Source organism: Vanacampus margaritifer, chromosome 20, assembly GCF_051991255.1.
Source record: "Vanacampus margaritifer isolate UIUO_Vmar chromosome 20, RoL_Vmar_1.0, whole genome shotgun sequence".
Taxonomy (NCBI): domain Eukaryota; kingdom Metazoa; phylum Chordata; class Actinopteri; order Syngnathiformes; family Syngnathidae; genus Vanacampus; species Vanacampus margaritifer.
In genome coordinates, this window is record NC_135451.1 from 6,177,380 (window position 1) to 6,192,770 (window position 15,391).

The following is a 15,391-nucleotide window of genomic DNA, read 5'->3' on the forward strand; positions in this document are numbered from 1 at the left end:
ACAGGGCCTTGCATGTCGAGTGACATTTTTTTTTTGTACAGTTATACATAGTATGTTGCTTGAGGTTTTTCCACTGCAATCCCAAAAATACAATATTTACTAGAAATAGACTAATAATAATAATAAAACATATGGGTAAGATATTAAATATAGCGGTTGTAAAGCTGGCAGTGACGTGGCCACGGTAGGCATCTGAATAAGCTTGATTATGTATGGAAAAACATTAATAATTACGTCTCTGGCAGTATTCATGGAAGAGAGGAACCATTATATTTTATAATTCCAGAAAAGGATCAAACATACCGTATACTGGAGGGTTGAGGAATGAGGATCCACATCTCAACTGAATTACACGCCTAGCGCTATGAAATAAAGACGCTTGGATATAAAAGATCAGGTGAATGATGATGCTACAATCTCTTGTAAAAAGGACTAGTGTGGATTTGTCTGCTTCTGCACACGGGAACAAAAGTAGCATCCACGTTGGAAATGGTTCCCCAGGCTAAACTCTGAAAACTGTTCCCCTCCACAGCCTGCACATAAAAAGTCAAGCATCAGAGCACCCTTTTGGTGAAATCTGCACCATCAAGCTAGCAAAAGCTTGCAAAAGCAAAGCAGATTGGTGACAAGCGACGGGAGCCCAAATCACAGGACTCAGCGACGACGACCTGCAGATCCCAGCTGTGGTAAGCAAGTGGTTGTCGACCCATTGGGTCCGATACTTGATGCAAGCACCACCAAGGCTAACTACATTTGCTAAGTTGTCCTTTGGGCATCCGTAGCAGGAATATGGCGGCGAAACATGGTAGCCTCTTGTAAAGTGAGACTACAGCCATGTAAAATTAGTGGTTACTAGAGCTACGATTATAAATATAAAAAAAAAAAAACATTTATGCAATACGGCATTTTTTATTTTTTTTTTGCATACTATTGACATAAATAGCCGTTTTTTAAAAATAATGAATTACTAGTTCACCACCAGATGGCGCTAGGGATCACGGACTGACCCTTTAAGGCACAACAAGTAAAACATTAACAACTATTATTAAACTACCGGGAAGATAAGCAACAGCTAACTTTATTGATAAAACACAACTCAAAGTAAAACACCTATTGCTCGCAATACATATCAGAAAATGCACAAACCTCGTACAATCTGTGACGAACACAAAAGTCATAAAACCGCTTGGTTTCTGATCTGTTACTCCCATTCATGCTTTTTCAAGGTCTCTAAAAGGTTGGGCCTCAAGGCGCTCGTCGTCACCTGGTTCATAGCCGTGTTTTGTCTGGTCTCTCACCTAGGACTTGTTTACTCTGGTTGACCCCACAAGGGACAGAAAGCCTCTGACAACTTAGCTCCTTGGACCATTGGGAAACATACACCTGTTATTTTTGGTTTTCAGCTGTTTCTGATTTCTCCTCTTTTTTTTTTCTTTGGTTCATTAAAATTGAGTAACTTTCGCCCTGGCTGGGTCTGTTCTTTTCTTTTGGGGTCCAACAAACACCACCCATTTGTGACAAAACCCCTCCACTGTGGTAAGGTGAATTAATAACGGTTGGAAAACACTGCACAAGAAAGTAGCGCTTTTATTCTAATATTTAGAAGGGGAGATTATTCACAGGTGGCAAATTCAGGTCCAGAAAGTAAAAACTCTGACACAGTTTGGCTTTAGCCACAGGTGCTCCTATTCTACCGTCAGGTAAACGAGCTTCGGACTCTGGTTGGTGACCTGGTGGGTGGTGTCTGGTCGGTGCTGGATTTCACTTTCCTTTCCTTTCTTTGGTCCTTCCTCGGGTCTCCTGACGGCCTCACGACTCTGGCTGGAAGTGTTCGGTTTAGGTGAACGGTATGGGATTTTTTAATAGGTTTTAGGTGAACTAATGAATACACACACACACTCGCACGCACACACACATGCACATACACATTATCACCCACATACAAAAAAAAAAAAGGAGAGAGCAATGATGATGACATCTCAAATCTGTAAAATTACCGAATGAACAATACTGAGCTCTCCAAGAAAAAAAAAAAGGTAAACGAGCTTCCCAAAAATAATCATAATCTCGTTCAAAAGTCATTTCAGTACACAACTTGATCATAGCGATCTGTGTGCAATGTGATGAACGGCTGAGTAATCCACTTTGTCAAAAGTGATTCCCTCGCCACTGTCGTAGATCAGACGTTTCCGTACATATTTTGAATAAACAATCAAATCACAAAAAAAGGTAGAGTCAGCAAGTCTTCATTTGAAAAGCGCTTTCCAGGAATGTGTCTTTCATGCAAGGTTGTTTTGAACTCACCACACGCCATTAGAGGCTGTTAGTTTGCTCAGAACTGCTGCTCTGTGTCGCATGCTTTGGTCAGAGAAGCCTATTAGACGACAGAAGCTAATCAGCCAATTGGTGTTCTTTTATACATGGCGACGAGAAAAGTCCATGTCAGCTCGATGGATATTCACAAAAAAGCCTTGAGGGGGACATGGAGCAGCCACATCCTTTCATCAACTATCAACACAGCAATCCACTAGTCATTTTTTTCGTCCGTTTTAATCTCTTATGCCAAGCAGATATATGCCTGTAGCATGTGCACATTGTGGTACTATGGCTGGTTTTTGTTCATTTCCTTCAGCTTCGCTCCTAGATGCACGTTTCCCAACGTGGGGGAATAATAAGAGGCAACATCAGTCGCTTGTGTGGCAACGTGCATTGTATAGCGGCGCTGTGATTAATCGTGCTTGCCAAATGGAAAATGAAAAGCCAGCAAGGCTGTACTGCTCGGCCCAGCAGTCACATCTCATGCGATTGACTTTGCTGCCTTTTTTTTATTCGGGTGCGTGCGCTTGGCAATCTGCCAGAAAGACTTCAGTCATACCACAGAGGGAGACATTTTTAATTGACTATGTACACTCATTGGGCTATGGTTGACACATACAGTACATGTGCTTCTGTGCCTCAAGAAATCGCAGATGGATGAGCCTTGAAGGGGAAGAGGACCAATTGTCACCAGGGTTCAAGGTCTCACCGCAACACTTTCAAGTTGGAAAGGGCCAAAACAAACATTGAGCAATCTGTTTGACACCTCCGGGAGAGCAAATGCGACAAGCAGCTTTCCGACAACCAACAGTAAACATTTAAAAGTTTACTGTTAGGACTGTTTAGTAGTAACAGTTGACAACAAACAAGCCATTTTCTATAGCATATCCTTACTAGTATATAGGTGAGCTATAAACTATCCTAACTAGAGATACACCAATGTTTTAGGGATACTTGACTCATTGAGCCATTTTCAGCAGTAAAAAGTTAATATTTTGTCCAGAATGACTTTGATAACTTTATTATTTTTCTTGTACAATTAATAACTTTAAACACAAATTTTCCACTTGCTATCAACTGAATATGACATAACCTGTGCTGAGGAAGTACAGTAATTTCTGGACTATAAGCCGCCACTTTTTTCACTTGGATTCAAACCTGTGGCTAATACTAAGGTGCGGCTTATCCATCAGATCACAAGGGGGCGCACTATAAAGGAAGCGCAAGAGCAAAACAAACCAAGTGAGCCAAAATACAGTAGGAGAGACAGAACGAGAGAGACATTTTGCACCCTCAATTTGGAAAAGAAAGTAGCGGGAACCCAGTACGGTAACATTAAAAACACCTGCAGCTTACAGTCAGGTGCGCCTTAAATCTGTAACAAACTTGACTATTCCCCAAATTTAGCTAGCGCGGCTTATATTCCAGAAATTACTGTAGGTAACGACCAATCTTGGCTCCCCCGTTTTCTGGGTTTGGTCAGGAAACTGAGCCATGAGGAAGAAGAAAAAAAAAGGAAACTGAGCCATGATTGAGTCAAGTATCCCTTTTGGGACCGATACCAATTATTAGTAGTCAATGACGCCGATAACCGTTATTTGGAGCCGATAAACTCCAGTTCTGATTTTTTTTTTTCCTTTTTAGGCATATCTTTATTGAACAAATTTTAGTGTTTGTAAAATATAAAAAATCTTAGTCAGTAGACATCTTTGTTAAATATCTAACAGGGATCTTCCAGGGGCAGTAGAATGTCTTTAGAAGTTAAATAAAAACGTAACAGCTCCCTTTTGTTTTCTGCAGTTAATAAAGTTTTCCAAAATATCTGAAGTATTAGAATTTTACTTATCTTAGTTTTAATTTCAAACAAAAACAGAAGGTGCAAAGAGTTTCCAGCGTCAGCAGCATCTCTGAAAATTTTAATAATTAGTTCCCTGAAGTTGACACTTTTTTAAATGGATCTACTGTATTATCGAACGTATGATTCTTCAAAATGGTCGATGCCAATAATCGCCAAAATGCTGAATATCGGCGCATATAATCGGCCCTTCCCTAATCCTAGCTAAATTTAGTTAAGAGGCAGGGGCTGGATGGGACAAGCAAGCATTCACACCTAGGAACAATTTATAGTCTTCAGTTGCCTATCATGCATGTTTTTGAAATTTGGGAGAAAGACGGTGAAAACAAACAAGCAAGGGGAGAACATGCAAACTCACTCTATATTTAGTAAGCCAATATTTTGTTGAAATTCCAACCAATAAGAAGTTCTAAATGACGTGGCTTGTTAAATTTGGACATGTGTTTTGGCTTCCCCTTTCTGATTTATTCATCTGAAATGTGGTAAATGACTCACATTTAATATTAATCTCATCATGGTGTGGCCACAAACACTGGCATCATTCTCTCTGCCGCAAGACAAAAACTGGCCATTACCTATTGGATTAGCCAGATGCCAAATGTGATTAAGGTCCCTTAGAAATCGGACATTTGCTCTTAGATGATAAGCTGGCAATGCGGAGTTGGTGTCGCTGCCAAAACTGCGATGGAAGAAAATGGGGGAGCAAAGTGTGGATAATGAAAACGAAACATTCGTCAACTCTGCTACTTTTCCTGGAACTTGTTTATCTTGGAATGGAATCATGCAACAGCAGAAAGTCCGATATTTGAGGGGTAACACACACATACGCGCATCTCAGTCTCACTGCTGACTAATAAGGCACGAGTGAGGCATCCCAGCATGAGAGCGCGAAGATGCACCATGCTGATAGGTTAATGAAAACACACAAACACCGGGCTCAGAGCTGTTATGCCTGCTGGGAGAAAAAAAAACCTAAACACATCAACGAGCTAATTTCCAATGCAGTTGTGAGAGCAAAGAGCAAACACATGGTGTGTGCACCGTGTAGACGCCACATGAATACATAGTAGGTGGCTCTATTGTGGCCGTGTGGGTAAGCAAAGGATGGCAGCCAAAATCGGTGACAGATTGTACAAAGTCGACATAAACACACACACGGCCCAACGTACGGATTGATACATATGGTATGTGCATGTAGTAGATACACAGCTTTTTCCAGCACAAATAAACCCCAGCAGCCACACTGGTTTACATTACCTGAAGCTACAACAGCAGCACCCGTCCACAACGGGGAAAAAAAAAACACTGGCACACAACATCTGTGGCTGAACAGCAGGCCTGGCTAACAAACCACCACAGAGGACGTTGGCAGGCGAAGCCTCTTGATTGATCTGCTGGGTAATTGGCGGGGAGCAACCCAACGGGTCTAAGGAAATACATATTTGGCATCCAATGCTGGACGGTGGGTTAAGTTCCATTAAACTCTGACTGGTTGTCCCCAGAGTGAAGGCTCGTCATCTGATAAGGTGGCGAACATTCGAGGCTACGTTTTAACTGCCGAGAGCGAGGGAGCGAGGTGTGATATGGGAGCATGACGGGAAAGAAGTCAGATGCAGTAAAATAGGGACTGGAGTACAAAAATAAATAAATAAATAACTTGGTAAGGGTGACTCATAGTTGCGAACTGTCTAAAAAACACATATCATCTGTGCAAGGAATCTTAAAACTGAATGTGTGTTGCAGATTAGCAGGGGGTAGAGTACCTTAACATGTTTAGACACCATTAATGCCGAAAGATATTAAAAGGTTTTGGAGCAAGCTGAGTATACTGCCATCCCAGCATCATATTTTTCAGTCATATCCCTGCTTATTCCAGTAAGATAATGCCAAGCCACATGATGCATAAATTACGACAGTTTGGCTTCATAGTAAAAGAGTGCAACTATTAGACTGCCAGCAGTCCAGACCTGCCTTCTATTGAAAACGTGTGGAGCATTATGAGAGCGGAGAGCCTGGACTGTTGAGCAACTGAAGTTGTATATCAAGCAAGAATTTGAAATAATTTCACCTACAAACCGCAAAAAGTCAGATTACATGGAATAACAATAAAAAGCAAAATAATCCGAGGCAAGCATTCTTCTTGTGAATGTGGCGTACAAGCATGAAACAGGAACCAGACGAGAAGAAAAGCGGTAGTGTTTACTGACTGTTCTGGTCGAGGGCGACAGCGGCCCTCTTCCACAGCTGCAGGTGGCGTGCCTGCAATGTTAACGCCCCCCATCAGTTTCCATTTGCTAAAAACAGCAACAGAGCTGAGCGAAGGTTGTCATCAGCTGAGCTATTTCACTATTCATCAGCAACTATTCATTTTTTTGTGTAATATGAGGTTGATGAAGCAAGGCAGAAATATTGTCCCAGTCTGCTTTGACTTCCAAAAATGGAGTGAAGAATAAAATCGGGTTATTTTTTTTTATTTTCCAAGCCATTCAAGCTGATAGCGTTACTTCGGGGAAATTGTATTACACACGAGGAGCATGCATAAACTGCTGGTAATGAAGTACTACACATTTCCCCCATAGAGGAAAAAAGACAATGAAACAAATGGGGGTGGATCTCAACAATCAGGAAACAACTTGTAGAGAATGTGACTGCAATTGTAAAGAGGAGTAATGACAAAAACATTGAGGCAAAGGGAGGGAGTTTTGTCATCAGTGGTGAATCGGGGACAAGACGGTGCTGTTTATCTTCCCAATGTGTATAGCAGGGGTCAGCAACCTTTATTGTCAAAAGAGCCATTTTGGGCCACATAAAAAAATCTTATCTGGAGACACAAAACGTTTGAACAATGTGATGAACAAAACCCAAGGACCCAAGAGCTAATTAAAGCTGCACCATAACAGAAAAACATGCCGCATCCAATACTTTGAGATTCATTTTCTTCTACCTTTCATCTTTTATTTGGCTTTTATTTTTTTATCTTTTTTGTACTTTTTCATACGTTGTTTTTTCATACATTTTTAGAATTTTCTGCCTTTCTGCCAAATTTCTTACATTTTTGACAATTTTACAGACATATGGTAAAAGTATGCCACTACTTTTTTTTTTTTTCGGGACATTTTATGGTTATTTTTGAAACCCCATGACCTGTACGAAATAGAATATCGACAAGCACAGAGTTGTGATTCAATTTTATAAATGGAAGTCTGAATTCCTGTTCCTGTTAGTGCTCTGACCAGGGACATGGTGCCATCAGTTTGCCATTCAAATGTAATGTGTCTGTGTAATGTCTTCGGATGTATTTTCAGAAAATATTGCAAATTCTGCTTAACAGCAAACAAGCTCAATGACTGATTATCTGAGTCATTGCTATTAGACAGAAAAGGGGGGGGGGATCATTCAGACTGTGAGAGATGCTACCTAAGTTTCTGTAGCCGATCATTTTGCCCACATAGAAACACCAAGTCAAACTCCAGTGAGATATTGGCAGAATAGCCCCCCCAAAAAGGGGGTGGGAAGGAGGAGGGTGGGGTCTTCTATCTCCATTTCTACTCATGAATTTAATCCAAGTCTTTTCTGTGAAGCTGTACTCCAACCAGCCTTAGGGCAGGGTAAATGGAATTCTGCTCCTTACATCAGGCCACACATGCCGCATCAACGTACAGTAGAGAATACAGTTTGCAAAGAAAGATCCGTCTTCATTTGGAAAATTACTGAACTTTGTCACCAAACATGATTATGTAATTTATACTGTACTGTACTTGAATGACACAAATGCTAACTCGCTTTGCTGTAAATATGTTTCTCCCATAAAGTTAAAAGTGATGGATACAAGTGGACACCATTAAAATTCACAAATTGATATACCACGTATACGATGGGTATTAAAGCAAAAATGAGCAGTAGTTATACTTTGGAGTGGTGCTGCTGTGGTCAGCACCTCCACAGAGTGAAGAGTCAATTTCTGCGATTCAATTTTCAATTTTCCAGCTCGAGCCTATCAAGGTCCAATCTTATGGTCCTAGCCTCTTTATGATAGTCTCATCCATCTGTAATCCGAACTGTAATTCCATTCATTTTATGCCGCAATGATTCCAAGTCTAGATGCAGCTTGCAGGGGAACAAAAAAAAAACTGAATAGCAACTACTCATCCACACATCCATTTCTAATCTGTTAATTTTGGGGAGGGAGATGGAGTACACCCTGGATTGGTCGCCATTCAACAAACATTCATACTTACACCTATGGGCTTTATGGAGTCGAAACACGTTCTTGGAATGTGACAGGATGAAAGAGTAGTGAGAGAAATCTCACACAAGCACAAGGAAAACAGAAGAAAGCAGTCACATGATCTTGATTCTAAATTGTACATCAGATGACCGTAGAAGACCTACCTACCAACCGCCATCCATTCATCCAGACACATCCATGACAGATTAGGTGAGGATCCGACACTGCCTGCATTTATTTTTGATTGACAGGCCACTCCTGAAGTATCTGCTTCTATCCCATTGTCAGTTACCCATGGCATTATACCGGAAGGGTACTACAGACAATTGATGGACGTATGAACAATCCATCAACTCCACTGACGATTTCCACCATGGCTGCCTGTTGTGATTATTGACCTTCGGCGGACGTTCCTTATCGAACTGAAAAATACTCAATTCGGAAGCAGTGCTGCCGTGACGATGATAGTGAAGTGATTTCACACAGTAAGAGCTTTTGTTGTAATTGTACAGTAAATGTCATGGAGAAAAGCACTTTTAGTAGCATAGCGGCGAGTGCCAAATATGGACACACTTGAGCCGGGTCGCCATTGTCACTGTGCCGTCCTGAGTTCTACTTGCCGGTGAATGCCACAAAAAAAACAAATGAGGTGTGAAAAGGGCTTCTTTTGATGCTATCATCAAACTACTGGAAAAAAAGTACAAAGGTTGATGAGGCTGAGCTATCAAAAGTGTAATTGAAAGGGCGGGTGATTCTACAAAGTGTATATACTACACCATGCCACAATGTTAATAAGATGTAAAAGCAGAAACTACACAACCTACTAGTAAATAGACCAGCAAATAGACCCAGTGTTGATTGATGCAATTAAGGTTAATTTTGTAATAAGGGAAATTTGGTTGATCTGTGTATAGCTCCATGTGACTTTGGAATTTTTCAAAGCCCGATTTAAATAAGCAGTTTTGAGCAAAAGATAGATTGAAAATGTCAGCATCCAACCCCCTAAAATATATAAAGACCTGAAGATGACTTAGTAAACGAAACTCTCTATTGACTGACAAATGTAGGGTGACCAGATGTTAAATCTGGCCGATTTCCTCAGCATTTCCCTCCTGTCACCCATTTTGTCCCCCTTTCTTTTAGTCCAGTCAGCAAGCCAATTGTTTGGACAATGTGTACTTTATATCAATCACACAGTTGTCATAGCGATTCACATAATGAACCAATTAAAAAGGAATTTATCTGTTAAATTTCTTCCAATTACATTTGCATTCACATTCACATCTAATCTCTATCAGTTATGTTTTGGTCATACCAGAACGAGAACTACTTCCTTCTTCCATGTCTAGGAATCATGGGAAATGTTGTCCTCCTGTTGCAGTCAGACCAAATGCAAGCTGAGCGTTTCTGGCAGCGCATTTCCAATGTTACAATGTAGGGCCGCGAGGTAAATGACATAGCCAGCTTCCAAGAGCTGCCGGCTCCAATAAAAATGTTGGATAATGGTGAGTGCATTGGGTTTTTTAACGCTGTTTAACTGTCAACCAAGATAGCATTTAGCATTAGCTGAAGTAATAACATAACCACTGGTCACCAGATTGACTAGCAATTAAACGTGTTACATTTGAATTTTGTAAATAGTTCCTGGTGAGAATTTATCATACATTTGATTTACAGTGAAATTGTAGTGTCCTGGTTTGTAATTTTGAAAGTCTGGTCAACCTAGTCAATGCTGCATTCCCAAACATTGGTCACAAAACAATGGAGTTGTGCTCATTTGACTGAATATTTTTGGACTGTCCCTTTGTTGATTTGACTTTTTGAGAGGCTAACTGTCTAACATTATAGTCACTGTTCATCAACCCTCTCAGAAAAATGACCCCTCAAACTCGGACCTGTGTTCAAAATATTCGGGAACAAACGGTTTGTCCCTGTGCTTTGGCACATCATCTCTGTGCCAAAGCTACCAAACAATAAGTCTCCTATGTCTTGTAGAGTAGCACTAAGGAACTTTTCAACCTTAATAAAATATTTTCATAACTCTTCTAATGAAACATCGATTTAAAACTAGTTGAATGTTACTTTTTTCATGGCCTGAGGAGGTCTGTATCATTTTTACTGGCACTAAGCCACTTTGAGGAGGATGGTAGGAACTCAGCCACACAAAAACTACAAATGTGCTGACTGCTTTTATGGCATACATCACTTCCCCCTTTACCGATTTGTTACAAAGACAGATGTCAATTTGAATGTCGACACACAATTACTGCTTTCCTGGCAGAAGCTGCAAAACATCTGAAAAGTTTTGTCTAAGGAGAAAAGAAAGAAAAAGAAAAAAGGAAGCTATACGGATAAAAGGACAGTCAAGGATCAACAATAGCCCGGCCATAAAAACAATGTCATGCGCTTATCCTAATGGGAAATCTGGTCTTCCTTCAGGCATAACATTGCCGCTTTTGTCCATATGGCGCCGCCATAATCAACATCAACTGAAAGTTCCTTAGTGTTGCTTTAATGGCTTTGGACACATCCCTCTCACTTAGCAAGTCATTATCAAAACAGCATTTATATATCCCCTAATGATAATATGACTTGTCTGTACGACATTAACACCCTTTGGCTAAACCGTGCTTCTCACAGTTTGAAAGCTAAGCTAGCTAAAAACAGCACCAGACTTATTATATATGGCCCTCCAAATGTATAATGTGACATTCATCATCCGTACCCACTGGGATAATTAATGTCACCATAAGAGAGGAATTACCACCATATCCTGACCGAGACCTTCAAGATAAAACTCTCTTCTCGTTCCACCTGGGTAGCTTAGCTTTGCACCCACTAGCATGTTTCTGGGTTGTTCTGGCATGTAAGGTTACGAGCCTAGCTATTTATCATGAACACAATTTTGCAGTTACATTTTCCTATATTAGAAACACTCCAGGATTTGCATTTTGTTATGTCCTGTCAGGAGTCAAGCTAAAGCTCCTGCCATCAATGGCCTCAGTAACTAATTAAGAATGTTTTAAACAGAAGTTTACTCTTTTTAAAACCTGTTCATGCCAAGCAGAACAGTCATGCAGTAGGATTTTTTGGGTGTAAAACCAGAATACAGTTCCACATCTTGAGGCACCAGCTGCAGTGATAAGTTAAGAGTACGTCTAGACATGTTGCTGTTTTGATTTGTAAACAAAAATTCAGCACTTCTCTGTGACAAAGCGAACGGAATCAGAAGAACAAAACGCAATTTTTCATATACGTCAGGGTTTACTGCTCGAGATAGCGTTGAGCCAATGATAGTATATTGCCAATGGAAAGAGACAGGCAATCGATAATTCTACACCAGGCAGAGTCTCTGGATGATATTTGTTATTCAGTTTTGAGACATGCAGTAACAGGAACAAGTGGACTTACAGTACCTGCAGTGAAGTTGTAACTGGCTGAAAATCCCACCGCCTCCAATTCGCCATCTGTAACAAATTTTATCCACAGGTACCGGCCGCTACTCCTGATATCCGGCGGGCTGTTCTGACCGCAATAGTGTCCGAGAACGGGAGAGAAGCCGAAAGGTCCATCGCGAACCTCGATGTTGTCAAATTTACATTCCCAAGAGGACTCGATGGAATAGTGCTCCTCAAAGTGAAGCTCGATGCACTGCCTTGGGGGGGCTGAAAGACATAGTGGAAATAATGACCACAAGAAGTGGCAAAATAAACTTGTTTCAGCTACTTAGTGCCTTAACGATTATAGTTAGTAGCAGTTGCAGTGGTTCTTAACCTGGGTTTGGCTAATCTTTGCTGCAGGGAATTTAGTGCGCAAAGTAGTCGACTTGTGGGTGTTGGTACGTCGTGTGATTTCTATATTGTAGTAATCCCTTCATGCTAACTATATTAAGCACACACAAAAAAAGAAAGTGGTCAGTCGAATATGTGCAATATCAATTCACATGTATAATGGAATGTATGGTGTTCCACAGGGTTCAATTCTGGGGCCTCTGCTGTTTTTAATGTATCTGCTGGGTTCCATCTTAATTGTTTTAAAGTGCTCTATAAATACTGAGTTGAGTTTAGTGATGGGAATTGGCGTCCTAACTGCATGATTTGCAATGCCAAGCTGAGTAATTCTATTCAAGCACAACTATAGCAACACTTAAGAAACAATTCCTAAAACTGCATGGATATGGGGAATACAAGAGCACAATGCTTTCTTAATTCAAGGTGAAAAGATTAATTAAAAAGACTACTCTCCCCATTTTATTCACCAGTAAACTATACACATATGTTTAAAAAAACAAAATAAAAACATTTTATGTTTCAATAAAGAAGGTTCCGGTGAACGTCCAACAAGGTAAAGAACCACTGAAACAGTAGAGAGGAGCTTTACCTTCCAGGATGTACACACACTCTGTATCTGGTGGATATTTGTTTGGGTAATTGGGAGAAGTAAAGAGACCTCCTTCTGGTGCTTTCACCCACGTTCCACACTGACCAGCTGGCTTCACCCCAGAATTGTTTTTCACTGAAACACAAATTTCAACTGTCACTAATTATTTTGAACCACATATAATGAAGTAATTTACTGGAATCAGTGTACCACAAAAAATGGTCATAATTATACATTATTGCTGTAATGCTTATACAAAATGTTTGTGGTGGTTACCTGATGTATCTCTTTTTGTTGCACCAGACAAGCCAAGTAGGAGAAGACTTGCAACAACTAGAATGAGAAATAAAAACTGGCTCCATAAATACTGATTTGTATTTCAGGGCAAAACAAGCTAACAACTATTTCCAGATTCACCACTTTGATTTGGTCAATTTCAAACAATTAAAACCAAACAAAAAAGAAAAGAGGTGCGCTTACCGTGATGGAAGCTGTGTCCATGTACCATGTCTGATCCTTTCACAAACGGCTGCAGACTCAACTAATTCCATTTAGATGTGGGAGTACTTGAGGAGAGAAAACAAGAGGCGAGTTTTCGGGGGAAATTCACGCCAAGAAACCACTCAACCCTTTAAAAAAATCTCCTCAATGCAGTCAATAGAGAAAAATGTGTGGCATCAACTAATCGCCGGTTTCATACAAGACCAAAAACAGTTCTAGCAGACACTCGCCCAAATTCCATCCAAACGTCTCCAAACCTCTTTGGTGCACTGAAAGGATTAATAGTTCCGTCATGAGCCCAGCTCTAATCGCTCCACCTTTGTGATCTTCTTTTTGGAAAAGAACACATGAGTCAGCCTTGTTTTTGTCCTCTTTGCTCCCCTCATCGAGAGGAAGAGAGGAGGAGGAAGAAGAGGAGGAGAGGCTTCAGCAGCATTGAGAACCGCGCAAGGCTCATCTCCGCATCCTCAGCATGCCGGCGCCGCTGTGCGTAAAGATCCTGCAGGGGGGACAATAAGTTGTTTTTCTTGCTGGATTTTGTGCTGCTGCAGAAAATCCGACGATGTTGCGTGCGTGCATCAGTCTGCTGCTGTGCACTGTGTCAAGTGAGAGTCTCCGCAGCCAAGTAGAGCTCTCGTAGCCCACCCCCTCCCTCGCTCCCTCTCTCCCTCCGGTTTCCCACATTCAATTCTTCCTCCTCCTCCTCCAGCGCGCACGTTCATTCGCAGCAGAGCAATGCGCCACAATCCTCACACGCGCACAGCAAAAACTTAAATCCAATCACGTCGTAGACGTTAAACGGGATAGTGCGAGTAAGAGTTGAGGTCGGTGGAGTCGCGCGTGCGTGTGTGCGTGTATCAGTGTAAACTGCGGAAGTCATCTCAAGATGGAGCAAAATGAAGAGGTAAGCAGAAAAATGAGCCAAGGCGATGGAATAAAGTGTATAAACAAGCAAAACAAAAGACGGCACAAATACTGAAGCTTATCAGATGGAAACTCAGCGAGTTTGGGCGAGAAACAGCCTGGGTACACTGTACTACACTTGTACAATTTGAAACATGACAAAAAATATGCATGGACCACAATTATGTTCACTTTATCCCTCTATGGATATAAAAAAGGTCGCCAAACTATAACAAACAACCCTAAGCAGTTTTACACTGCTGAAACAATATAAACATTTGCTAGATTAGCCTTAACAAAAGTGCATTGTTAGCCATTCAAACTTATGAACAATTTAGAGTCTTCAATAAACCTAATATGCACGATTTTGGAATTTAGGAGGACACATGCACTGGGAGAAGATAAAAACTCTACCCAGAAAGGCTGGAAACCAGATTCAAACCCCTACCTTTAGAACTGTGAGGCGGATTTGCTAATCAGTCTTGCACAGATGCAAAACCAAAATCGCCACAGAAAAGCATTCGAGTCCAAACAAAATCATTCTAAATATGGCTGACAAGATTGTGACATAATACATTATGGTCCTGGTCAACACTAGTTATGATTTTAGACTGTCAGTGTTTTTGATTTTTTTGTTGCCCTCAGCTTACATCAACCTCAAGTTAAGGTCCTTAAAATACTTAAAGTGACCGTGTGTAGGATTTAGTGCCATCTAGTGGTTGTCATGTTGGATGGATGGATGGATGGATGGATGTTATGATGATGAAATTATTAGTGGGTGTTAAAATTAATGAATAATCAGTTCACCACTAGATGGCACTAAATCCTTCACACCGTCCCTTTAAAGTCTATTTTTTTATGGATGCAGTGCTTTTGCATCAATTACAATGGATGTTTCCAGGAAATTCTTGCTTAGTAAATATCAAAGTATTGTACGAATCAGATCATATGGGCAGAAGCCCATTTTCATTTTGCAACTTCCGTGTAGCGTTAAAATAAAGCAAACAGAGATTCTGCATTTATTGTGTTACTTTTGGGATGTATCCCTGACCATCCGGAGAGTGCAGTGGCTCTCCCACCAAATGACAAAGCTGATCAGAGGGGGCAGAGGGAGTCAGGGGCTCCAAAAATAGTCTTGGCACCCAGCAGACAATATCCATCTTCAGATATATTTACAGGGACTGCAGAGACTCGCTCTCTATCTCCAT

At 40.8% G+C, this 15,391-nt stretch overlaps 1 protein-coding gene across 7 annotated transcripts in view; it reads right to left on the reverse strand.

Moving 5' to 3' along the window:
- The window catches only part of neto1l (neuropilin (NRP) and tolloid (TLL)-like 1, like), a 58,710-nt gene extending 44,816 nt beyond the window's left edge, over window positions 1–13,894 (reverse strand). For 6 of the 7 annotated variants that reach the window (XR_013289751.1, XR_013289750.1, XM_077554739.1 and 3 more), the window contains exons 1-4: window positions 13,260–13,894; window positions 13,056–13,112; window positions 12,780–12,914; window positions 11,816–12,064 (exon numbers count right to left, since the gene is read on the reverse strand). Coding sequence is in view for 5 of the 7 variants with exons in the window: in XM_077554739.1 (XP_077410865.1) it covers window positions 11,816–12,064; window positions 12,780–12,914; window positions 13,056–13,112; window positions 13,260–13,287 (469 nt within the window). In the remaining 2 variants the exon portion in view is untranslated. The remainder of the gene's footprint in view (window positions 1–11,815; window positions 12,065–12,779; window positions 12,915–13,055; window positions 13,113–13,259) is intronic. The other variant, XM_077554740.1, reaches the window with a different exon arrangement.
- Window positions 13,895–15,391: the final 1,497 nt, after the last annotated feature.